The sequence below is a fragment of the Cebus imitator genome, unplaced genomic scaffold, assembly GCF_001604975.1.
Source record: "Cebus imitator isolate Cc_AM_T3 unplaced genomic scaffold, Cebus_imitator-1.0 Scaffold91, whole genome shotgun sequence".
In the NCBI taxonomy this organism is placed as follows: Eukaryota; Metazoa; Chordata; class Mammalia; order Primates; family Cebidae; genus Cebus; species Cebus imitator.
The window spans coordinates 3,349,099-3,371,743 of NW_016107406.1; the positions used below are offsets into that span (position 1 = coordinate 3,349,099).

General features: G+C 54.4%; 3 protein-coding genes across 11 annotated transcripts; 1 reads left to right on the top strand and 2 right to left on the bottom strand.

The window, feature by feature from the left end:
* Positions 1 to 284: 284 nt before the first annotated feature.
* ZFAND2B (zinc finger AN1-type containing 2B) lies at positions 285 to 3,123 on the top strand. The gene is made up of 10 exons (XM_037740866.1): positions 285 to 313; positions 460 to 532; positions 812 to 906; positions 1,129 to 1,260; positions 1,366 to 1,517; positions 1,736 to 1,828; positions 1,908 to 1,968; positions 2,054 to 2,121; positions 2,462 to 2,534; positions 2,740 to 3,123. Exons 2-10 carry the CDS (start codon positions 478 to 480, stop codon positions 2,782 to 2,784), a joined length of 774 nt encoding a protein of 257 aa, XP_037596794.1. The 5' UTR covers positions 285 to 313; positions 460 to 477; the 3' UTR covers positions 2,785 to 3,123.
* Positions 3,124 to 3,243: 120 nt separating this feature from the next.
* ABCB6 (ATP binding cassette subfamily B member 6 (Langereis blood group)) lies at positions 3,244 to 12,287 on the bottom strand. 2 transcript variants are annotated; one of them, XM_017535218.2, is made up of 19 exons: positions 11,415 to 12,287; positions 10,967 to 11,104; positions 10,173 to 10,353; positions 9,887 to 9,988; positions 9,521 to 9,704; positions 8,185 to 8,306; positions 7,604 to 7,713; positions 7,356 to 7,421; positions 7,061 to 7,186; positions 6,824 to 6,900; positions 6,673 to 6,736; positions 6,479 to 6,564; positions 6,240 to 6,297; positions 5,564 to 5,668; positions 4,423 to 4,597; positions 4,191 to 4,303; positions 3,858 to 3,952; positions 3,708 to 3,776; positions 3,247 to 3,524 (listed from the first exon to the last, which is right to left on the bottom strand). In XM_017535218.2, exons 1-19 carry the CDS (start codon positions 11,961 to 11,963, stop codon positions 3,413 to 3,415), a joined length of 2,532 nt encoding a protein of 843 aa, XP_017390707.1. In that variant the 5' UTR covers positions 11,964 to 12,287; the 3' UTR covers positions 3,247 to 3,412. The 2 variants fall into 2 exon arrangements, with proteins under 2 accessions (XP_017390708.1, XP_017390707.1); XM_017535219.2 differs by lacking the exon at positions 7,061 to 7,186 and having other exon boundaries at positions 3,244 to 3,524.
* Positions 12,288 to 12,611: 324 nt separating this feature from the next.
* Positions 12,612 to 22,616, bottom strand: ATG9A (autophagy related 9A). 8 transcript variants are annotated; one of them, XM_037740860.1, is made up of 17 exons: positions 22,497 to 22,602; positions 21,980 to 22,144; positions 21,416 to 21,464; positions 20,900 to 21,031; positions 20,747 to 20,790; positions 19,892 to 19,956; positions 18,325 to 18,486; positions 17,985 to 18,126; positions 17,022 to 17,770; positions 16,785 to 16,938; positions 16,501 to 16,680; positions 15,876 to 16,124; positions 15,512 to 15,690; positions 15,291 to 15,408; positions 14,335 to 14,557; positions 13,992 to 14,137; positions 12,612 to 13,680 (listed from the first exon to the last, which is right to left on the bottom strand). In XM_037740860.1, exons 4-17 carry the CDS (start codon positions 21,000 to 21,002, stop codon positions 13,675 to 13,677), a joined length of 2,520 nt encoding a protein of 839 aa, XP_037596788.1. In that variant the 5' UTR covers positions 21,003 to 21,031; positions 21,416 to 21,464; positions 21,980 to 22,144; positions 22,497 to 22,602; the 3' UTR covers positions 12,612 to 13,674. The 8 variants fall into 8 exon arrangements, with proteins under 8 accessions (XP_037596788.1, XP_017390705.1, XP_017390704.1 ...); XM_017535216.2 differs by having other exon boundaries at positions 21,416 to 21,467; XM_017535215.2 differs by lacking the exon at positions 21,980 to 22,144 and having other exon boundaries at positions 21,416 to 21,467; positions 22,497 to 22,616.
* Between the last annotated feature and the right edge of the window lie 29 nt (positions 22,617 to 22,645).

The window sequence follows — 22,645 nt, forward strand, 5'->3', positions numbered from 1 at the left end:
CGAATTGTGAAGGACCCCAAACCATTCAGCCTTCTATCCCCAAGATATCCGACTTCGCCTTCGCTGGCGCTTTCGCCAGTCCCTCATGCCCCAGAGAGACGCTTAGTGGAGCAATGCCCGCGCCCAGAGTCGGAGAGCCAGGCACAGCCACCCTCTGGCCTCGGGAGTGTCTTCCGACTCTCCGCCTCCCCGAGCAAGGCTGGGCGGGGGTTTGGCCGCGGCTCTCCCCAGCTGCCAGGAGAGGCGCCGGACATGCCCGCCCTGCGTGATGACGTCAGCGCGCCGCGCGCTGAGGGAGGAGCAGGCGCCGTGGGCCGGCTTGAGCGGGGGCTCCAGTAACCCGGGCTGGGCGGGGGAGAGGAAGGGGCGGGGCAGGGAGTCCGCCAGAGTGCGGGGTTGCGGTCCGGACTCGGAGCAGGAGCCCTAGAGACGCTCAGCACTCGCCGCTTCTCCTAGCAGGCCCTACCCGGCCTGGCGATGGAGTTTCCGGACCTCGGGGCTCACTGTTCGGAGCCGAGCTGTCAGCGCTTGGGTAAGGGGCGGAGCGCGCGGGGGGGCGGGGCCCAGAGGAAAGGGACTTCGACCCACAGGTGGGGAGGGAAGGGTGGGCTCCCCGGCTGGCAAGGCCGGGGGGCGGGGCTTGAAGTTGGGGGCGATGGCCTAGGGGGCGTGGCCGAGGAGGTAATGGGCTTGGGAAGGGGCGGTGTGTCGCAAATAGCGTGGCGTTTTCCTTCCCCTGAGTGGAAGGCTTGGGTGAGAGGGAAGGACATCGAGGTCCCGCTGGACCTGCAATCCGACCAACTCGTTGCAGATTTCCTGCCGCTTAAGTGCGATGCCTGCTCGGGCATCTTCTGCGCAGACCATGTGGCCTACGCCCAGCATCACTGTGGATCTGCTTACCGAAAGGTGAGGGGGCGATCCTCAGGGTGAAAGCGGGCAGATGGAGAATGCGTGTAGAATCCCCCAAATCTGTGTCTCACATTCCTCCTCTTTTGTCTTTCTGAGGCTGTCCGTGCTGGAAAACACTGTTTTCTTGAGCGTTGGTGGGGTCATAGCCAAGTTCTTTCAGGACCAGAGATTTGTTGGACTGGAGTGGGCTACAGACTGACCCTTGCTCCTTGACTATAGGATATCCAGGTACCTGTGTGCCCTCTCTGCAATGTGCCTGTGCCTGTGGCCAGAGGGGAGCCCCCTGACCGTGCTGTGGGAGAGCACATTGACAGAGACTGTCGCTCTGATCCAGCACAGCAAAAACGTAAGGTAAGCACTGTAGGAGTCAGCCACAACCCAGCTGGGACTACAGATGCCTGAAAACCCAAATAGTCGAAGAATCTTAGGAGAAACAACCTTCTCACTTCACCTCAGATCTTCACCAATAAGTGTGAGCGCGCTGGCTGCCGGCAGCGAGAAATGATGAAACTGACCTGTGAACGCTGTAGCCGAAACTTCTGCATCAAGCACCGGCACCCATTGGACCATGATTGCTCTGGGGAAGGGCATCCAACCAGCCGGGCAGGGTAATTGCAGCCAAGTCCTCTACTTGGCTTTGGGACCATCACATTCTTTTGGAACTGACTCAAGTTTTGTCATTACAAAATTGGGGAGCTTCAACCCCATCCCTGTCGGCTAGGGGAGTCTTTTAGCTTTCTTTTCAAGTGCATGTTTTTCCAGAACTCTCCACTTCCTGGGTAAGGCTGGTTCTTGGAGACATGTCAAAAATGTTTCTTCCTTACAGCCTTGCCGCCATCTCCAGAGCACAAGCTGTGGCTTCTACAAGCACTGCCCCCAGCCCAAGTGGAACCTTGCCTTCCTGTCCCTCTCCCAGCAGGTAGCCCTGCCTGTTTCCCTGCTCCCCGTTTTTCCCCTTCACACCTCTGACTTCTCTACCTCTTCAATGTCTGTCGTAGAGCCACAACCCGATCTCCATCCTGGACAGCCCCTCCAGTGATTGTTTTGCAGAATGGCCTGGTGAGTTGGGCAGAGGTTGGATGGGCAAAAACAAGCACACAGTGAGTGAAGTCCAAGGACACTGGTCTTCTTTCTCCCTTTGCAGAGTGAGGATGAAGCTCTGCAGCGAGCCCTGGAAATGTCCCTGGCGGAGACCAAACCCCAGGTTCCAAGGTACCTTAATCTCTTGTGAAAGAGAGATGGCAAGCTGTAGGCAAAGGCTTGATGTGGAGGGAGGTAGGTGAGACCACTCTGACACAATGCAAGATAATCGCTGGTGACTTGGGCTCAAAATTAAAATGAACCATATGATCTTTGTCAAGTTATTTAACCCATGGAGCCTTCATTTCCTCTATAAAATGGGGACAATACTAATACCTACTTTGTAGTGTTGCCATGAAGATTCAGATCATCCCTGGCAGAGCTTAGCACCCTGAAGCCTGACACATACAGATCATTATGTTCAAATTTTAGATCTTACCATCATCTAACTTAAGCCATTCCTCGCTCCCAGTTCTCAGGAGGAAGAAGACCTAGCTTTAGCACAAGCACTGTCAGCCAGTGAGGCAGAATACCAGCGGCAGCAGGTATGAGGCTGAGATGAAGATGGGTGCTGCAGTGGGAGGAAGAAGTTGGGGTGGGGGTTCTTCTAAGTGGTGCACAGTTTTGGAATGGTGGTTGCCATTTGGTTTTCAGTATGACTTCAGCCCGTGCTGAGCTCTGGAATGAGGGCTGTCCCCTCATTTCCTTGACGTTGCACCCTGTCTTCCCCTCCTTCCCTTCTTGCTCTAGGCGCAGAGCCGCAGCTCGAAGCCATCCAACTGCAGCCTGTGCTAGGGCCCTGGGCTTGGGGAGGGAGGTTCACCTGAGGAGGACTGTGGCCCTCACACCTCTAGGGTACACAGCAAGACGAGGTCCGGAGCAGCCTGGAGGGCAGAGACAAGCGGGAGTGATGTGGAGGCCGCCCTGGGAGCCTCTGGAAGGCCTTGCTAGTGCTCCAGCTGCATGAGAGAGAGTGGCTAGCAACTGTTCCCTGGCTGGGCCCTCGGTGGAAGCTGGCCAGGCCCTACTCTCAGCCCCTTCATCATGTCATCTCCCTTATAGGAGCTGCTCCCATGTGTGTGGGCAGGAAGGGGCCTGGAGAAAATAAAGAATCTTGGCAGTTGATAAGACATACAAGTGGTGTGTGTCTCTCTCCTCTTCCGCCTCAAACAGAAAAGCCGTGTCAAGAACGCTCTCCTGACTTATGGGTAGAGGCCCACCGCAGTACCCCACCCCACAAAGCCACAGTGATCCTCGCACAGTCCACATTTTATTTCTCCAAAAAGTGCTTTTCTGAAAAGTCCCTTTCCCTTTACTATAGCTAGCACCATACCCCAACACCAGGATGAAATAAGCCAGGGAAAGGGGATACATCTTATTCCCTTCTGGGTTAGTCTTTGAGAAGGATGTGGCCAAACTTTTGTCACCATTCCATGGTCGGAGGCTTAGTGTCTTCAGAGGCTTCTTCCTGTCCCTGCTGCTGCAGCCGCCACATGTCAGCATACACCCCACCTCGGGACAACAGAGCCTCATGCCTGGGGTGAGGAGGAAAGTGTGAGTTCCAACCATCAGTTTTACCCCAAGGGTCCTTGCCACCAGCCCACAGAGAAGATGGGACGGACAAGGGAGGTACCCTCTAGAAGCCCTTGGGATTTCACACCCCTTTCCTGGAGCCCCCAATTCAGACCTGTCCTTTTCATCTATGTTGTGTCTCTTACCGTCCCCTCTCCACGATGCAGCCGTCCTTGATGACGAGTATCTGGTCAGCATTGACCACAGTTGAGAGCCTGAAGTGAAAGATCAGTCACCTACTGCCCCACCCAAAGTGGGCCCACGCTGCCAGCCGCCCCGGTCCTGTAGTCCTGTACCTGTGTGCCACTACGATGGTGGTGCGGTTGGCACACACTTTGGCCAGAGAAGCCTGGATGGCCCTCTCATTAGATGTATCCAGCGCTGATGTTGCCTATAGAGAGGGTCCAGGTAAAACTGCCCCTGCCACTCAAAACCCCCAATGGAAGGAGGAGGCAGGCTGCTGGCTAAGGCCTCGAGAATACACAAGAGCCTTGTTTGGGCTTGAGAACTGTAAAGTGTGTTTTGTGAGACATGGATTCATGATATCTGTTCCAGGTGGGAACAGTGCTCAGCAGGAATGGCTTGAGTATACACAAGGGAGGAAGGAGGACAGGAGACCCAGGGCGCACCTCATCCAGCAGAATGATGTCTGGAGCCTTGAGGATGGTGCGGGCGATGGCGACGCGCTGCTTCTCCCCACCACTCAGCTTCAGTCCGCGCTCACCCACCTGTGTCCTGTACCCTGTGGATATTACCCACAATGTTTCTTACGTGGAAGAAACAAGAAACGGAGGGAACAGGGGTCAGGGATTAACAGGACAACACTGGGAGGAGAGAAGACTCTCTGCAAAGGAATCTCACCTTCAGGGAAGGCCATAATGGCATCATGGATGCCTGCAGCCTGAGCAGCAGCCTCCACCTCATCATCCCCAGCTGTGACACGGCCGTAACGGATATTGTTGGCGATGGTGTCATTGAAGAGGACAGTGTCTTGGGGCACAACTCCAATATGAGACCGGAGAGAGACCTGGGTTACCTAGGGTCAAAAGACCACACATTCTGCCTTGTGAGATACCCCCAAGGCCTGGGATGGAGGATGGGCTGGCTGGAAGCACATGGGATAAGAGGCCCTGGTAAGAATCCCGCCATCACCGCCCCAAATCCTAGCCATGTGGGCAAATCACCCAACCTCTCTGTTTCCCCATCTTCTCGTCCTGCTCCACCAGATTGCTGCAGATGTTTTGTTTTGTTTTTGGATACAGAGTCGCACTCTGTCACCCAGGCTGGAATGCAGTGGCAAAATCTCGGCTCACTGCAGTCTTGACCTCCTGGGCTCATGCAATCCTTCCACCTCAGCTTCCTGAGTAGCTGAGACCACAAGCACTTGCCACCACATCAGTCTAATTTTTTGTTGTTGTTGTTGAGATGGGATTGCCGGAATATGTTGCCCAGGCTGCTCTCAAAACCCTGGACTCAAATGATCCTCCTGCCTCGGCCTCCCAAAGTGTTGGGATTACAAGTGTGAGCCACCACGTTTGGCTACAGATCTTTGTATCTTTTTTTTTTTTTTTTTTTTGAGACAGGGCCTTGCTCTGTCACCCAGGCTGTAGTGCAGTGGCATGATAACAACTCATTGCAGCTTCTTGGTGAGACTACCGGTGTGTGCCATCATGCCCAGTTAATTTTTGTATTTTTTGTAGAGAGGGGGTTTTGCCATGTTGCCCAGGCTGGTCTTGAACTCCTGGGTTCAAGTGATCCACGTGCCTTGGCCTCCCAAAGTGCTGGGATTACAGGCATAAGCCACTGCGTCTGGCCCTTTGTACCTTTTATGGCACCATACAAATCCTTTACAGGACTACTTTTCCTGTGTGAATATAGGTTTCATTGTGCTAGAATGGCCCTAGTTTTTTGCAAGAGTGACATCTACTCTCTCTGGACACTCAGCCCTTATCATTCCTCCACACATAGACCCCTAAACTAATCTTCTCCTGAGCAACCTTACCTGTGAAATGTCCTGCCCGTCTATTCGGACGCAGCCAGAGCTGATGTCATAGAAGCGAAACAGGAGGCGCAAAATTGTGCTTTTCCCTGCCCCAGATGGGCCTACCTGTTGCATTAGAAATGGGAAAAATCTCAGGCCCACTGGCTTTTTTTTTTTTTTTTTTTGAGATCTTGTTTCTCACTCTTTCTTCCAGGTTCTTTGCATTTTTTTGAGACCGAGTCTCACTCTGTCACCCAGGCTGGAATGCAATGGTGCGATCTTGGCTCACTGCAACCTCTGACTCCCAGGTTCAAGTAATTCTCGTGCCTCAACCTCCTGAGTAGTGGGATTACAGGTGCCCGGCACCACGCCTGACTAATCATTATATTTTTAGTAGACACGGGGTTTCACCATGTTGGCCAGGCTGGTCTTGAACTCCTGACCTCAGGTGATCCGCCTGCCTTGGCCTCCCAAAGTGCTGGGATTACAGCCTGAGCCACCGTGCCTAGCTGAGGCCCACTGGCTTTTAAGGCCCCCTCTTCTAGAGATCACCCATGTCCGTGGAGCCTGCACCACTCAATCCTGTTGCCTATTGTGACAGGGGTCTCTGACTCCACAGCCTGGGTCACGAGCTACCATGGGCACTGAATGAAGGAAGCTTGAGGCATCTGGGCCAAGTGGCTGGGTCTCCTCTCACCAGGGCCAGTGTCTGTCCAGGCATCACAGTGAAGGACACGTCTTGCAGAGTCTCCCGCCTGCAAGGAAGCGTGGGTGTGCTCAGCAGGCGCCTTCTATCACCAGAGCTGCTACTAGGCCCTGCCCCTGCCCAGGCTCTTTTCCAAAAGCAGGGATTCAGAGTGGTGAGAAGCAGGAAGGCAGTGTGCAAAACTGCCTTCCTGCTTCAGAAAAGGAAAGGAAGCAAAAAGAAGGCCTCACCCATCAGCGTAGCTGAAGTGCACGTTCTCAAACTCAATCCGGCCCTTCTGAAAGTGAAGGGGCCCTGCTCCAGGAAGGTCCTTCACCTGGAAGAGTGCCACCTGTGTGTGCTGAGGTTCTCAGCTTTGTATGTTACAGGCACAAGAAACATCACACAGCTCCTCCCTCCCCAAGCCCGACTCCTCTCTGCTCACTTCTCTCTCCTCTTTCAGCAAGTCAAACATGTTCTCCATGTCGATGAAGTTGGTCTGGATCATCCTATAAGAAGGTGCTGGTTAGGACTTCTCTGAGTAGCCATGAAGTAGTAATGTGGCCTGGGCAGGTGAGGGCCAGGGCTCAGGTTACCTGTAGTAGGTGCCAAACCAATTGAGGGGCATATACAGCTGGATAATGTAGGTGCCAAAGAGCACAAAGTCCCCGACCTGTGGCGATCAGGGAAGCAAAGTATGTCATGGGGGGCCTGCAGGCTGCTCTTCTTGTGTCACCCTGCCCACTTCCTACCCAAGAGCCTGGTGGCCCAGACATAGGCCCCAGACCCCCTCTTCCTTGTGCCCCACTCTCTTGTCCAAGATCCTGCCTCACCTGTAGCTTCTGCTCACTGACAAAGTATGCACAAAGCAGGGAGCCAGCAAGAAGCCCGAGCCCAATCACCAGGTTCTGGGTCTGATTTAGCAAAACCAGTGAAGCGTTTGACTTCCACTCCAAACCCTGAGGGCAGTAACACAGGAGAAGGAATGTCCCATACACAGTGACCATCACTGAGTTTAAACCTGGGCCCAGGCCCCTTCCACCCCAACACTTGACTGTTACCCCTGGTCCTGGCAATTCTACCAGGCCAGGGCATTATTTTCCAGAGGCCTCAAGCTAGCATCCTCACCTGATATTTGATGATGGCCTCTCGATAGCGTTCTACTTCATAACCTTCAGCGTTGTAATACTTCACCTGAGGAATTCAATCTGAAATTATTTGGCATGGGCACAGCACATGGCACTCGGGTCATTCCCCACCCCACCGACTCTCAATCCTCCTTCTTGAACCCCTGACTCTTTGTCAGCCCCAGTGGTCCTAGCCACACTCCTCCGCCTCTCCACGCCTCACACCACTGCCCCCGGGGCCTCTGTTACCGTCTCGAAGTTTAGCAGAGAGTCCACTGCTCGTGCCCGGGCAGCATTCTCCTGTGAATTCATAGCGCGGCGAAACTTGGTTCTCCATTCAGTGACCACAATGGTCAGGGCTGGAGAGTGACAGGATGGGGAGGAGAATAGGACATCATCCCCAACAGCAGAGACCAAATGTCAGTGTCCACTACCCACCATGTACACACTAAACCTGTGCTCAAGCCCAGAGACCCAGATTCCACAGGGTAGCGTCTCTGCAGCCTGCACAAGGCCTCATGGGTAAAAAACGCTTTTGGTAAACAAATGAAGGCAAGCTGCATCTTGTTACACAAATGAGGCTTCCTTGACCTGTGTCCACAGCACGGACTTAACGTGACAAGAATGCCCTTCCCCCAGCCCTCACCTAGGTTGAGCTAAGGTTCGATTACACGGAGGAGACCCATCCATCACATGAGGAGCACTAAGAGTCCATTCAAGTCCACCAATCCATGGCCTCCCATAGGTGGGTCACCTGAGCTGGGGCAGAGCTCATGGCCAAGGGAGCCCCTGGATAGTTCAGGGAGCTGGTGTCACCCAGCGGCACTCACCAAGGTAAAGACTCATGCACAGGAACACAATGAGGCCAAACCAGGCATTGAAGAACATGCTGAAGTAGATGATGCCGATGATGATGTCAGCCAGCGTGGGGATGATATTGAACACCAGGTAGCTAGGAGGGCAGGTCAAGTGACAAAGGTTTAGGTGCTAAGACCTGGTGACCTTGGCTCTAGGCATTTCAGGGTAGTGTTTTATTTTCAATAGAATAATTGATTCTACCCTCAAGAGGTGGGTGGCTACATCAACCGTGCCCAAACCACAGAATTTTCTGTATCAATTACAATGAATGAGGGACACCCTCATGCACGGGAGAAAAAATATGTATCTCTTTAATGTCTTGTTAATAAGCAACTCTGAGAATGACGCCTGTGTCACAAAACCATTTGTTTTAGGAAAAACTTCCACAATACCATATCATATTAGCTCTGTGAGTCTGCATATATAGTATGTATGTAAAAATGCAAAAAAAAAGCAGAATCCAGCTGGGCATGGTGGCTCACAACTGTAATCCCAGCACTTTGGGAGGCTGAGGCAGGCAGATCACATGAGGCCAGGAGTTGGAGGCCAGCCTGGCCAACATGGTGAAACCCTGTCTCTACTAAAAATACAAAAATTAGCCAGGCGTGCTGGTACACGTCTATAATCCCAACTACTCAGGAGGCTGACGCAGGAGAATTGCTTGAACCTGGGAGACAGACGTTGCAGTAAGCAGAGATTACGCCATTGTACTCCAGCCTGGGTGACAGAGCATGACCCTGTCTCAAAAAAAAAAAAAGCAGAACCCAGCCTGCTGTGGTGGCTCACATCTGTAATCCCAGCACTTTGGGAGGCCAAGATGGGCAGATCACAAGGTCAGGAGTTTGAGACCAGCCTGGCCAACATAGTGAAACCCTGTCTCTACTAAAAAAATACAAAAATTAGCCAGGCATGGTGGCATATGCCTATAATCCCAGCCACTCGGGAGGCTGAGGTGTGAGAATCACTTGAAATTGGGAGGTGGAGGTTTCAGTGAGCCAAGATTGCACATTCCAGCCTGGGTGACAGAGCAAGACTCTGTCTCAAAAAAAAAAAAAAAAAAAAAGCAGAACCCAACATACTAAAGAGTGGGAAGCTCTGAAAAAGTGAGTGCAGCTTGAAAGAGATTTGCCCTCTGCCTGCATTACTTAAGTTATTAGGAAAGCATGTGTACAAGAATCCTATAATTTAAAAAAACATCAGTGTGGGAGGGGCAACTCCTCAGGCTGGGTCTGTTCTCTTCCTCCCATAGGCACCTATCCCTGCTTCTCCGGCTCCATCCTCCCACATGCCCTTTCCACTGGGCGGCACCTGAGCAGCCCTGTGACACTGGATGTGCCCCGATCCGCGATCCGCAGCACCTCCCCGGTGCGGCGCCCCAGGTGCCAGCGCAGTGAGAGCTCGTGCAGGTGGGAGAAGATGCGTAGTTCCACTTGCCGAGACGTGAACTGCTGCACCCGGATCCACAGGAACGTGCGCAGGTTGCTCACGAAGCCTGCAGGGAGCCAGGGGAGGCCTCAGGAGGGCCTGGGGGCTGAGGGACGTCAGCCCAGCACCAGGAAGTGAAAGGTCTGAGAGCACAGGGAGCTGGGGAGGACTGCTGGGAGAGGTGAATGGTGAGGGAATGCCTGTGGGAGGGGCCTACACCTAGTAGGGTGAGCATGGAGTCTCTCATACCTGTACTGCCAGTGCCACCCCCCTGGAGGAACTTGAGGAAGACATAGCTGGTAACAGTCCAGGCCAGAGAGCTCCAAGGTGCCTTCTCAGTCAGCAAGTTCACTGTGGAGAAAACGAGTCAGAGCTCACTATGGCACCCAGGACTCTCTTCACGCAAAATGGCCCCAGGTACCAGTCACAGCCTCTTTCTGATCACCCAGCTCGGTCCCACCTCCCTAGGTAAGGACAACCCCAGCCACCAGGCTGATGAAGGACCAGCATGCCGAGCTGGGCTCCTCCTGCTCACCGATGTTCCTATAGAATATAGGCACCAACACGTTGAGTGCCCGTTCCAAGCCCATGAGCCCCAGGCAGATGAGCACCACCAGCTGCAGAGCAGGACTCCCCCGAGGCCACAGGTAGCCACTCAGGAGGCGGAGCTTCCTGCCAAAATCTCGCCAGGTAGATTGTTGGGCTGTTGACCGAGCCTAGGTGGTGAAACACAAAGGAAGGGAGCTCAGAAATCAAATAAGTGCACTAACTAGAAATCCTCTAGGGAAAAACATGGGGTTACAGCTCCCAGGTATCTCAGACCCACAAGTGATCCTTGATGGGGTCAGAAAAACTAAGTCACAAACTGAGATTTGGAAAAGAAGCATTTCATTTTCCGGGGAAGGAATGATGACAGGGAATGAAATGAAGACAGACTCTACGATTCAGAAACTGAGGAGGGGCCTGGTGCAGTGGCTCACACCTGTAATACCAGCACTTTGAGAGGCCAAGGCAGGCAGATCACCTGGGGTCAGGAGTTCAAGACCAGCCTGGCCAACATGGTGAAACCCCTTCTCTACTAAAAATACAAACTAGCTGGGTGTGGTGGTGCATACCTGTAATCCCAGCTATTCAGGAGGTTGAGGCACGAGAATTGTTTGAACTCGGGAGGCAGACAGTACAGTGAGCTGAGATTGTGCCATTGCACTCAGCCTGGGTGACAGAGCATGACTGTCTCAAAAAAAAAAAAAAAAGATAAAAAAAAAAAGGAGAATGAGACTGTCTAAAAAAAAAAAAAAAAGATAAAAGATAAAAGAAACTGAGGTGTACCTGGTTCCTTTCCACATCTTGGTCCTCTTCATGAACCTGCAGTGTATAGGACTGGGGACGAAGCCCAGGGGCCCAGAGACCCAGGACAAACAGCCCTCCAGAAACCACATACCGAAGCACCCACAGGCTAAACTGAATCTAGAATGAAATATAAGTGGAGAGAGTATCATTGAGGATAAAATTTCATCGTATTACTACTTGTAATAGGGCTGGGGACTGGTGTCATGAACACATGCAGCACTTACAGGCTTTGAAAAAAAGCAAAACCACAGTGACTCAGCAAAGACACAACCCACCAGCTGGCTATCAGCTCCCCGCCAGCCTCAGCCCCTCCCTTCTCCCTTTGCTGAGAGGCATCCTAAAGCCTGGAAGCATTGTGACTGGACATGCAGTGCTCTCTCCCAAACCCGGCCAGCAGAGGCTTGCTCCTCCCCACAGAGTCCCTCACCTGCTGGCCCAAGTCCGCCCTTGCCCACCACCACTGCGGGCTGTTCCAAGACACCAGGGCCAAGTTCTCGGCTGCAAACGCCACAGTCCAGAGGAGCAGAAGACCTGGGCTGTGCCTGAACTTGATCCAGATGCCCATTGCTAGACGCTGCCGTGCCTGGCTCCGCTCCACCACGAGCAGCCACAGGCCACAGGCGCCGGCCAGACTTTCCAGCACGGAGGCCAGCAGTAGGTAGCTTGGCAGTCGGGCTCCCCGGGCAGTGCCCACCCGGCCAGCTAGGCCGGCCAGGGGCAGCGCCACCTGAAGTGTGGCCAGAAGCAGCTGCAGCACGTAGGGAAAGACGCGAGGGCCGGCCCCCCAAGACACGGAGTCAGCACCAGCGGGCAGCTCCCGGCGTCTGCAGAGAAAAGCCAGCACCAAGGCCAGAGCCCCCAGGGCCATCAACGTCGAGGGCACGAGCGTGAAGAAGAAACAGGGACTCAGCCCATCTTGTGTCCAGGCCGGACCCAAGGGCCCTTCGGCCTCGCAGTAGTTGCCTACAGTCACCATGGCAATGCGTAAACGCCGGCCGAGGCTGCAAGCCCTGCTGGACCGGAGGAAGGGACTGGTCACTCGGAGAGGGGCGCGGACATCCGGGTGCCTCGGTTCACTTAGCCGCTGGGCGCTAAGCTGCTGGGGTCCCGGGGAGGGACACACGTGGACCCGGCCTCACTGCCCACTCCCCTCGCGCACGCGCCGCCGCCGCGCACTCACGCACAGCACGTACGCCGTCTCCGCCGGGCCCCCCTGGCTCTGGGCCCGGGACCCTTCTGCCACCTGCAGGCCCACGGGAATACTTGGGGTTGGGACTCGCACTGCGCTCCACGGAGGGAGCCCCGCCCACCGGACCGCCCCCACCCCTATCCAGGGTCCCCATTGGCCAAATGTCTCTGAAGGGGGTGGGGGGAATGGTGCCTGCAAGGAAGACAAATTACAGGGGCAGAGCCGGCTTGGTTACGTGCGCAGGGCGGGAAATCTGACCTCCAAGTCCGGCTGGAAACAGACCTCCACGGAACCGTGGGTCGGCAGATGCCCTTCTGCCAGGCGCCTAGCTCAGCGTATCTGAGAGACGGACTAAACTTACTTTCTTCTAGACCCCTGCCAAATCCCCATCTCATTCCCATTGTTCCCAGGATTCTAGCCACACGAGACAAGAAGTCTGGTCAAAGTCCCTTTTTATTAAGGGTTATCAAGCTGTACACGGTCCCTACCCTGCTCCGCTCCGATTTCGGGCAGTGCAAATCACCACTCTCCCAAAGCCGGACCACAGCTGAGTGAGGGGTGGGACAGAGTAGGAGCAGTCCCAGCATGCAGTGCAGCAGACCAAAGCCTCTGGCGAGGCAGCGCCCTTCATCCCCCTCCAGGGGACAGCGAGATGCGGGCCAGAGCTCTCTTGCTGGGACATACACAGCCGAGGTCACCCTCCAGCCCGGTCTGTCCCATGTGCAGGTGATAGGGGTTATGATAAGCAGCAATGAGGGCCCAGGAAGACCTCAGTCTCCTGGGGGCCCATCCTAAAAGGTGGAAAGGGCAGCAAAGTATTTCCATCCTGCTCCTACAATTTAGAAACCTTCTTTCTTAGTGTCAAAAGATAGCGTTGAGGGGAGCTGGATGCTAGGGCCTTCACCCCAACGCAAAGCAAAAGCTCAACAGAATGGGAGCAAGCAAACAGAATGGGAGCAAGCAGCACACACAGGCCAGTGATGTGCAGGAAGCGGAGAGAGGTGAGCCGGCTGCAGCTCCGGGTGAGAATGGCGGGTGAGGTAAGGTCCACAGCCTAAGCTGCTCATCTATTGAGGGGGTTGGGGAGGGTTGCAGGGGTTGAGGGTCCAGGCCCAACCTCCCCATTCCACAGTTGGCACAGGTTCTCCCTGCTTGGCAGCTTCTGTGGTGGGCAGCCCTCTGGGGACTTGCGGGGTAGGTATAAAGGTGGCAGTACTGGGACTGGGCTGGGGACCAGTTTCTAGCACCACACTCTGAGCCAAGGGGGTCCTGGGGATGAGGCTAGAGTCTTCTGTGCCCTCGGTTCCTAGGCCCCAGATTCCTCTCCTGGGACTGTGGCAAGCCCAGTGTTGGCACCTCCCTTGGCCAGGCACAGACACACAAACACCACACACGTGGAGCCAGGCAACACTCAGAGGAGCCCTCCATGGTGGGCAGACGAGATGGCAGGACAGCGGTGGCCACCATCCTGGGCCATAGGAACCCTGCTCAGCCTTGTCTATACCTGTGAAGAGAAAGGGTTGGTAATGGAGACAGTCTTCAGCTACTGGTTGACACCTGCTAGCCCCATAGGAACCTACAGGTAAAGGAACAGGAAAGGTTGATTCCTGGGGAGGTAAGGGAAGGAAAAACCAAGCCCTGCAGAGCAGTTGAGGAAAGAAGGGGGACTGCATTTTGGAGGAGAGGGTCCATTATCTCTGTGTGGGGGTGGGGCCCGGGCAGGAGTCAAGCACACTTCCCTTCCCCTGAAAAGCTCTTACCATACCCCGGAAGTTACTACTTCTGGCAATTGTTTCTAGGCCCTGGGGCCCTTACCTTGTGCACCTGAGGGGGAAGCTCATCCTCCGAGCCCTCCTCGGGCACGGGCTCAGGGTGCCTTGATGCTGACTGCCCATCTTCAGCCCACCCTCCAAGAGGCAGCCGAGAGAAATGAGAGGAAACCCGGGGCACTGTGCCAGGATCTGGAGAGACAAGTAAGAGTAAGCATATTCACAGGAGGAACACAAGAATGAAGAACAGGGCTGGGGGGCTGCTGGAGGGGTGAGTCTTTGGGCCTGGTCCCTCAGACCTCTTTCCTCCTCTCAAGACCTCTTTCCTCCTCCCGGCAGAACCACGCTTCCTGGCAGCCTCCGTTTCCTCCTATACCCCCACTGGATACCTGTGATGCCCCCGTAGCGCCTCTGGAAGCCCCCGTGCAGGGCGGTGGTCTCGGGAGCTCCAGGCCGGGGTGCTGCACAGGGATAGCTGGCAGAGCGAGGGATAGACTGGGGGGCCCGGGCGCCTTCTCCCCCCTCTTCAGGGGCACTCTCTCCACTCTCATCACTCTCCCGGCGGTGCCAAACATGCCGCTCAGGTTCAGCCTGGGCTTGCTGCTTGTGGAGCTAGAGAAGTGGGGGGCTCATTAGTGGGAGACAGAAGGATGTCCATCTGAAACAGCTGCCCTCCAACCTGATCAGTCAGTTCCCACTTTACCCCTTCCCTGAGAATCCTTGCCTCAGAGCACCTATTATGTTAATAGTGTGTAATATACGTCTGATCTTTACAGGTTACATTCACAGCAGATCCCTGGAAGAAGCCTGTGTTGTAATGGCCCTCATTTTACCTATTCATTTGATTCAAGGACAAAGTGACTGACAGTCTAAGTGCCAGGCACTCTTTTAGGTGTGGGGAGATAGGAATGAACAAAACAGACAGAAATGCCAGCCCTTGTGACTCTTATATATTGGTAGAGGGGGACAGAGAATAAGCAAATAAGAAAAAAACATGGTATGTCACATGGTGCTAAATGCTGTGGAAAAAACTAAGACAGGAAGATTCAGGAAGGTGGGCAAGGGAGCCTTTTACTGAGAGTGATCAGAGAAAGTCTCAGGGAAACGGTAGCTGCAGAGACCTGGGAAGGAGAAGAAGGAGGCCATCCGGATATCCCAGGGAAATGGATTCTAGGCAGGGGAAACTGCGAGTGTGTGAAGGCCCTGGATGAGAGCACGCTTAGCTAAAAAGGATATTAAGAAAGTAGATATGGGAGTGGTGGTGGCAGGGCAGCTAGACGGCAGAGAAGGGATTGGAACCCCAGTGTTGCTCCTCCGCATTGAAACCCTTCAGCTACGCACTCACCTGGTGCATATACAGGGCATGTAGGCTCATCTCTGTGGATGCGTATTCCGACAGCACCAGGCTCTGCAGCTGTCCTTCCCACACGCTGCTCCCGGAGCTGGCTGTCCTGGCATCTACCCTGTCTCTCCCAGCACAGACAGACAGCAGCTGTGAACTTTTCTGAGACCACACAGGCTGCTGAGGGCTGCCGTGCCCTCCCATCTTGGCCCCTCTTTACTCACCCAGAACCTGTCATGGTGCTGGGAGCCCGGCCTGTGGGCGCCTGCCCGGACTGCAGAGGGGAGAAGGAGCGCAGGGCAGAGGCCACTTCAGCCCTGTGCCTGGAGCCCTGCAGGTCTCTGGGCAGTGGAGGGCCCCGGCAGGATGAGCCAGCTACCACATTTGCGATAAGGCTCAGTGGCTATGAGAGAAAGGGGTAGTAGAATTCTTGAGGCAGGAGAAAGGCCTCCAGGGTTCCCTAGTATTCTGAATCTCAATGGCACATACTGAAGAGACAGAAGGGAACCTTCCACCCTACGCCTGGTCCTCAACTCCCAGCTCCTGAAGTCCACTCTGCCCATCATCTCCCAGTCCCCAGGAACACACCTCAGACTCAGATTGTAAGGACTGGATAGACGTAAAGAGGGCATTTTCAGGGAGCAGACCCCCTTGGGCGAGGCTAGCAGCTGCTCCATCCCGCTGAACCTGCTCCTTGAGGAAGCCTAGGAAAGCTGTGCTCTCACGTGGTGGCTGCCAGCCAGGGTTGGTGATGGCAAAGTGCATGAGTGACAACTCTGTCTTTCCATCCTCGGCTTGCTGGTACACGGAGGCCTCTGTCTGCCCAGCAGACAGCCACTGCACAAGGAAAAGCAGAGTAAGCAGGACTATCCTCTGGCAGGGACCATCTTGTACCTTTCCTATTCGTGGGGAGGTCTTGCTCTTGGAGGACAGAGGCCACAGTGTACTATCAAATCTTTCCCAGGGGCCCTGCCACCCGCCACCCCAGAAGTGACCACATGCTGAGCCAGTTACTTGTGCTGTGACTTTCTCAAGGGGGCTTTGCCAAGGGTACAAATTCAAGCTGAAATCCAGCCCAAGCTCCCAAGCAGTGTGCCCCTAGTACAGGACTGCCTTTGTGTGACTCGGAAGAGGTATCTTTCTGCGGTTTTCCCAAAGATGCTGTATGTGCCAGCATCATCCCTGGCCACCTGGACCCCTCCTCTCCCAGCACCTGGGGATGACCATGCTGGCGAACATCCATCTGAGCGAAGGAGCAGGTATCTCCAACACCAACAACCTCCACGGTGAAGTTTCGGAAGAAGTCTATAATCTCCAGGGCCCGGGGGCGCAGGCAGAAGATGAGGATGAGGGGTGTGACAATGGGGCTCAGCAACTCTTCCAAAATGAACACCTAAAAGGACAGGACCAAGGTCATAAGCGAGCAGGAGGGAGCCCAGCCCTCGCCACCGAGCTACCAGCCAGTCTCTAGCAGGCCCTAACTCCAGCTCCACTCACTGCCTTGTACTGGAAGAGCTGGGCAAACTCGTCCCGGGTCTGCGAGCGGTGGGCATTACCCTGCCAGTGGTCAGGCATGTAGTGGATATGAGCGAGGATCACGCGGAGCAGCTGCTCAGGGCAGAACACCATGTGCTGGTCCGGGATAAAGGACCTAGTGGGATCAGGGTCATGGTGAGATGTAAGCCTTTCCTGGGAATGCCAGCTGGCTTGCTCCCACCTGCAGCCCTGGCCCACCTGCACACGGTCACGGTGACCCCCAGGAGTGTGACGGTGGTCAGGACGTGTTCCACAGCCAACACATCTTCGTCATAAATGGTGAGGGCAATAAGCACGGCCAGGATGGAGCCAGCGAAGAAGGCTCCATTCTTGGCCAGCAGTGTCAAAAGAGGTGACAAGAAGCAATTCATGTACTTGGAGGCAGGCTTGTAGCCGCGGTTCAGGCGGGACTGCAGCTCGTGCTCCAGCTCGTTGAAGTGGCGGAGGTAGCAGCGGCCATAGAGTGACCAGCAGCGTGCTCCCAGGGCCCCTGGCTCCCGCTTCAGCACCTCAGCGTAGCTGAAGAAGGCATAGAGGATTTGCCATATGAGGATGAGGGGGCATAACAGGAAGTTGGCGATGCCAATCCACAGGATGCGGTTGCTGAGGCGCTGAGCCAGCTCTAGCCGTTGCCCCCCACGTTTGTACTCGGCCTTGAGGCTCCATTCATTGAGAAACAGAGAGCCAGGTCCCCAGAAGAGGATCAGCTCAAAGTTGTACTTGAGGCCACGGGTGAAGAAGACGACTTCCCCAAGGCCAGGCAGGCGGAAGCGCAGAGGCAGGAGGGATTTGTTAACCAGTGCCACCATGTAGTTCTGGAAACGGAGGATGCGGTGGTAGATGTCTAGCTCTGTCAGCTCACGTTTGTGGATGCAGATCTGGTGCTCCTTCTGAGTCTGCACAATCCGGGCCTGCACTTCCTGCCACGTGCAATATGGAAGGGCAGACTGCGGGGGTGGGGAAAAGAGACAAGGTGTGGAAGGTGGGGTTGTTGCCTTGACCCCTTTGACCTATATTAGAAGTGAGGTTCAGGGGTTGTGAGCTTAAGAGACACTTCCTGACCTGCCAATGACAGATAAGGACAACTGACGGCCAGGAATACAACCATACCGCCCAATACATCTTAGACTACGGGCTAATTGCCCAACTTCCCAGTCTTACCATAGGGATGCGCAGAGCATGCAGGTAGAAGGAGTGGATCTCCCAGTAGCAGCAAATGTTATAGATAAACTTGATAAGCCGGTGGATCCAGAAGACACCAGCAATGACCAGGATGGTGATAAGGGAGCCATTTTCCTGAATCCTTGTGGGGAAAAAGAAGGGGAGGAGAGGTGGCCCTTGAGGAAGGAGTCTTGGCAGAGACACTGCTTTCCTGAAGTATTTTTGCTAGACTGAGCCTGAGTCAGTTCTCGAGCATGAGTTGCTGCCTCAGACTCTACTCTGTTACCCACCTGCTAGCAGAACTCAAGGCTATGGTGTCCTCTTGACTTGCAGCCCTTACCTGGCACTACAGACTTGAGCAGGCAAAAAGGCGTCTGGCAGAGTGACCTTGACGGGTTCGGTAGGGTGAAGACTGTGGTTCACCATCTTGTTGGCAAATAGGATGTCATAGTCCACGCAGCTGACCAGGAAGGTAGTGAAGGCAACCACAAACAGGAACTGCCTGGGGAGTTGGGAAGAAGGGGTACAGTCTGAGAGCCAGAGACGACTCAGTGAAACACGGTGGGAAGAGCAGAGTCTGGAGGTGGCAGAACAAGACTGGGAACTGGAAGGGGCTGGAGAACTCCCAGTGGGCCCTCTCTGCTGCTCAGCCCCATAGGGCCTCAGGCTCACTCAGGGGCTCAGGCCCATCTCAGGCTCACTCTTTGCTCTTAGCTGCCACAGCCACAGCCTGCTTTCATCACCTCATGGTAACCTCAGTCACTATCACTGGACTCTCAAAGGTTACATCCTGTGAGTCTCTGATCTCCAGTCCCTGATTTCCTTTTGAGGTTGTAGTTAAAAGCCCTTGGGGGAGTTTTCTGATTGAGGGAGAACCTCCTGACCCCTTTCCCTTTGGCAATGCTATATGACTTCTCTCTCCCAGGAGGCTGTCTGCCTAGGAGCAGGCCATGGTACAGCCAAGGCAGAAGAGGCTTTTCTCTGTGGCTGGCATCTCTGAGACTCCCTGACTGAACCATGTACATTCCATTGGAGCACTGAAATGATCAAGGTCAAGGCCTGAACTTTTTTTTTTTTTTTTTTTTTTTTGAGAGAGTCTCAGTCTGTCACTCAGGCTGGAGTGCAGTGCCATGATGTCGGCTCACTACAACCTCCACCTCCCAGGTTCAAGTGATTCTTGGGCCTCAGCCTCCCAAGTAGCTGGGATTATTACAGGTGTGCACTACCTACCACACCCAGCTAATTTTTATATTTTTAGCGTCTCTCAAAGTGCTGGGATTACAGGTGTGAGCCGCCACACCCAGCCAAGGCCTGGGTTCTCTTCATGGAAGAGATACAGCTTAGAAAGCTCTTATAAGAAAGCTTGGCTGGGCATGGTGGCTCACACCTATAATCCCAGCACTTGGGAAGGCTGAGGCAGGCGGATAATCTGAGGTCAGGAGACCAGCCTGGCCAACTTGGCAAAATCCCATCTCTACTAAAAATACAAAAAAATTAGCCGGGCATGGACCAGCCTGGCCAACTTGGCGAAATCCCATCTCTACTAAAAATTTTAAAAAATTAGCCGAGCATGGTGGTGTTCGCCTGTAGTCCCAGCTACTCAGGAAGCTGAGGCAGGAGAATCACTTGAACTTGGGAGGCAGAGGCTGCACCGAGCTACGATGGTACCACTGCACTCCTGCCTGGTCCATGAAGTGAGACTCACTCCATCTCAAAAACAAAAAAAACAACAACAAAAAAAACGGTGAAGCTGTGAGTTTTGGCGCTACACCCAGTCCCTGAACTACAAAGGTCTGCTGAGTTTTAGCATAGGACTGAGTTGCATTAGCAGGTTGGGCCAGGCATGAGTGCAAGGAAAGACTAAGATGTATTCCTTCACCACATCATCTGTCCCTTCTTATACTTACATGAGCTCAAAGATCTCCCCGATAAGCATACAAGTGAAGCCATTCTTCTGGTGTAGATTATAAACGTGTAATTGTTAAGAAAAAGTGGTCAGTAAAGACAGCAGGTAAGAGCACAGACTTTGGTGTCAACACACTCAAGTTTAAGTCCTAGCTCTGTGACTTTACCAACTTACCTAACCTCTGTAAACTTGTGTCCCCAGTGGTACATTAGGAATAAATAACACTTGTCTCAGGACTAGTAGACCTGAGATAATGCATATAAAGTATTTAACATAGAGCTGACACAGAATGAGTCAAAAGACATTACTTACGACGATTATTAACAACCTGTGGTGGCTCATACCAGTAATCCCAATATTTTGGGAGGCCAAGGTGGGTGGATTACTTGAGGTTAGGAGTTTAAGACCAGCCTCGCCAACATGGTGAAACCCTGTCTCTATGAAAAAAAAAGCTGGGCATTGTGGCATTTGCCTATAATCCCAGCTATGTGGGAGACTGAGGCAGGAGAATTGCCTGAATCCGGGAGGTGGAGGTTGCAGTGAGCTGAGATTGCCCCCTGCACTCCAGCAGCAAGAGAGAGAGACTCCATCTCAAAAAAAAAAAAAAAAAAAAAGGAGGCTCACCCTTAGGAAGGTTTCTATAAATTAACACCACAGAGTGGACACAGGCACACAGATCTTGGTAAATATGGGCTATCATTACTTAACGATGATTTCACCAGCCTCTTTCACCCTCAGGATGAGCTCCATTACCCTTTCCAGGGATTAGTCAAACCTACCCCCGCTTCCCACCAGAGACCTGGCTTAGAGAGACATTAAAGGTCCCTGAGCTCCAACTCAGAGACTCAAAGGATATTCGAGAGAAGAAGAGGTCAAGGTTTTCAATATGGTGCCAAGGTGCTGTGGGCACAGGAAAAGAGATATCAGAGCTCTGAGGCAACACAAGCCCCTTGCTCCCTCAGTGCTCTTCCACCAACTCTCCCCTTGGCTGGCATGTCCAAGAACTCACACTTGCTCCCTTCAGCGACGTGGACCAACAGGTCCTCCTCCCCTGGGGGTGAATCACTGTAGGAGGCCTCTAGGCGCTGGTATTCAGTATCAAACTGCGCCATCACCACCACCCCCTGTCCACCTTGACCACCTGCCAATGAGGAGGAAGAAGAGACCCTGATTCAGTCCCAGTGCTGCCCCTGGCTGCCCTACCTACTGCCAAAAGGACTGAGAAAGTACCCTTTGGCTTTGTCTCCACCCTCAGCCTCCTTGGCTCAGAGGAAGAGGAGTAGTAATACAAGGAAGGCCATAAGCTCAAGACTTGGGAGGCCTTAACTCTGGCCAGTCTGGGTGTCTACTGCTGCCTTCCTGGCCCAAATCCAGAATCGGCCCCTTTGTTGGGGGCTGTTTCATCTTCTAATTAATGGACAGAAGAGGCCCTCCCCTGCCCATCCTGGGAACCCTGGTCTCCCAAGAGACCAGCAATTTGGAAGCACTTTGTAAACAAACATTTGAGAAAAGCACATGGCCCTACCAGCTCCATGGACAGTGCGTGCTCCACTCCAGCCCTCGATGCTCTGCAGCTCCTGGAGAAGATGTCAGGACCCAGAGAGTGGGGATTAAAAAGGAACCCGACCCTCCCAACCATCCACACCCCAACAAGAGGAGGCCAAGCATGGGGCAGGAAGGCTGCAGTGAGGAAGAAGCGCCCTTCCAGCCAGGACTATGAGCACTTCCTCTGGCCGTGCTAAACAGGGCCACTCTTCCAATTCCGGGGTCTCAAGAAGTAACTTAGGGACCCCATGGAGAGTAAGTGGGTACAGGCCTGAGGCCAGGGGCCCCTCTGGACTGTTCCTCCATTGCCCCACCTCAGCCTCAGAAATGACATACTTCTCAGGGTCCACAAAACCCCAATAGAGTCTTTCCTGAAGAGGACCTTTCTGGTCAACCCCTTCTCCTGCTTCCCTAGCACCAAAGACCCAGCCGGTGGGCATAGCTGCTGGATGGGAAACCTTGACGGGGTAAGTGTAGACCCCCGATCCTAGGGGCATTTGTGGGTTCCCTCGTGGGAGCCAGGCATGGTCGAGGTGGTACTCACCTGTCCGTGCAGCCCCTCCGGGCCGTGGATCTTGGCCCAGGCTGGCCCCGGTGGGATTCCCTGGGCTAGTGAGAGTCCTGCACCTCAGGGAAGTCACCACTCACAGGGTCAGTGTGGACCAGGGCCCGTGGATCCCCGGCCGGCTGGGCCTGGGCTCAGGGGTTCCTGCGGATATTGCAGGGATCGAGCCAGCCCTACAGCTGATACCCTGGGTGGGCTGGCTTGCCTCCCCACACCCAGCCGCGGCGACTGCACTCCACCTCGCCCCAGGGTCGCCCGGCCCCAGGCCAAGGGCTTCCAGCTACCAACAGCGGACAACCTCACGCGCGGCCTCGTCGCCCGCGCGCGCCCTCGTCCGCGCGCGCCCGCAATCAAAACATTCCGGCTGCGCGCCCCCGCCCCGCCAGCGGCGCCCCTTCCCCCGTTACCCGCCGCGAGCTCACTTAGGGCTCTGCAGGCACCCCTGGCAAAGCCAGACACGAGCCCTGGGATTCCAATAACCGGTCTCACGTCTCACCTCAGGAACAGTGACCCGGGTGATTCCAGGGCTCCGCCGGCCCGGCTCGGCTCGGCCAGACCCGGAGCGCTAGGCCCGGTGTCTGCCACTCACTGTCACCCGCAGCCAGTCTGGCCAATAAGCACAGGGGGTGGAGACACAACGGCCAA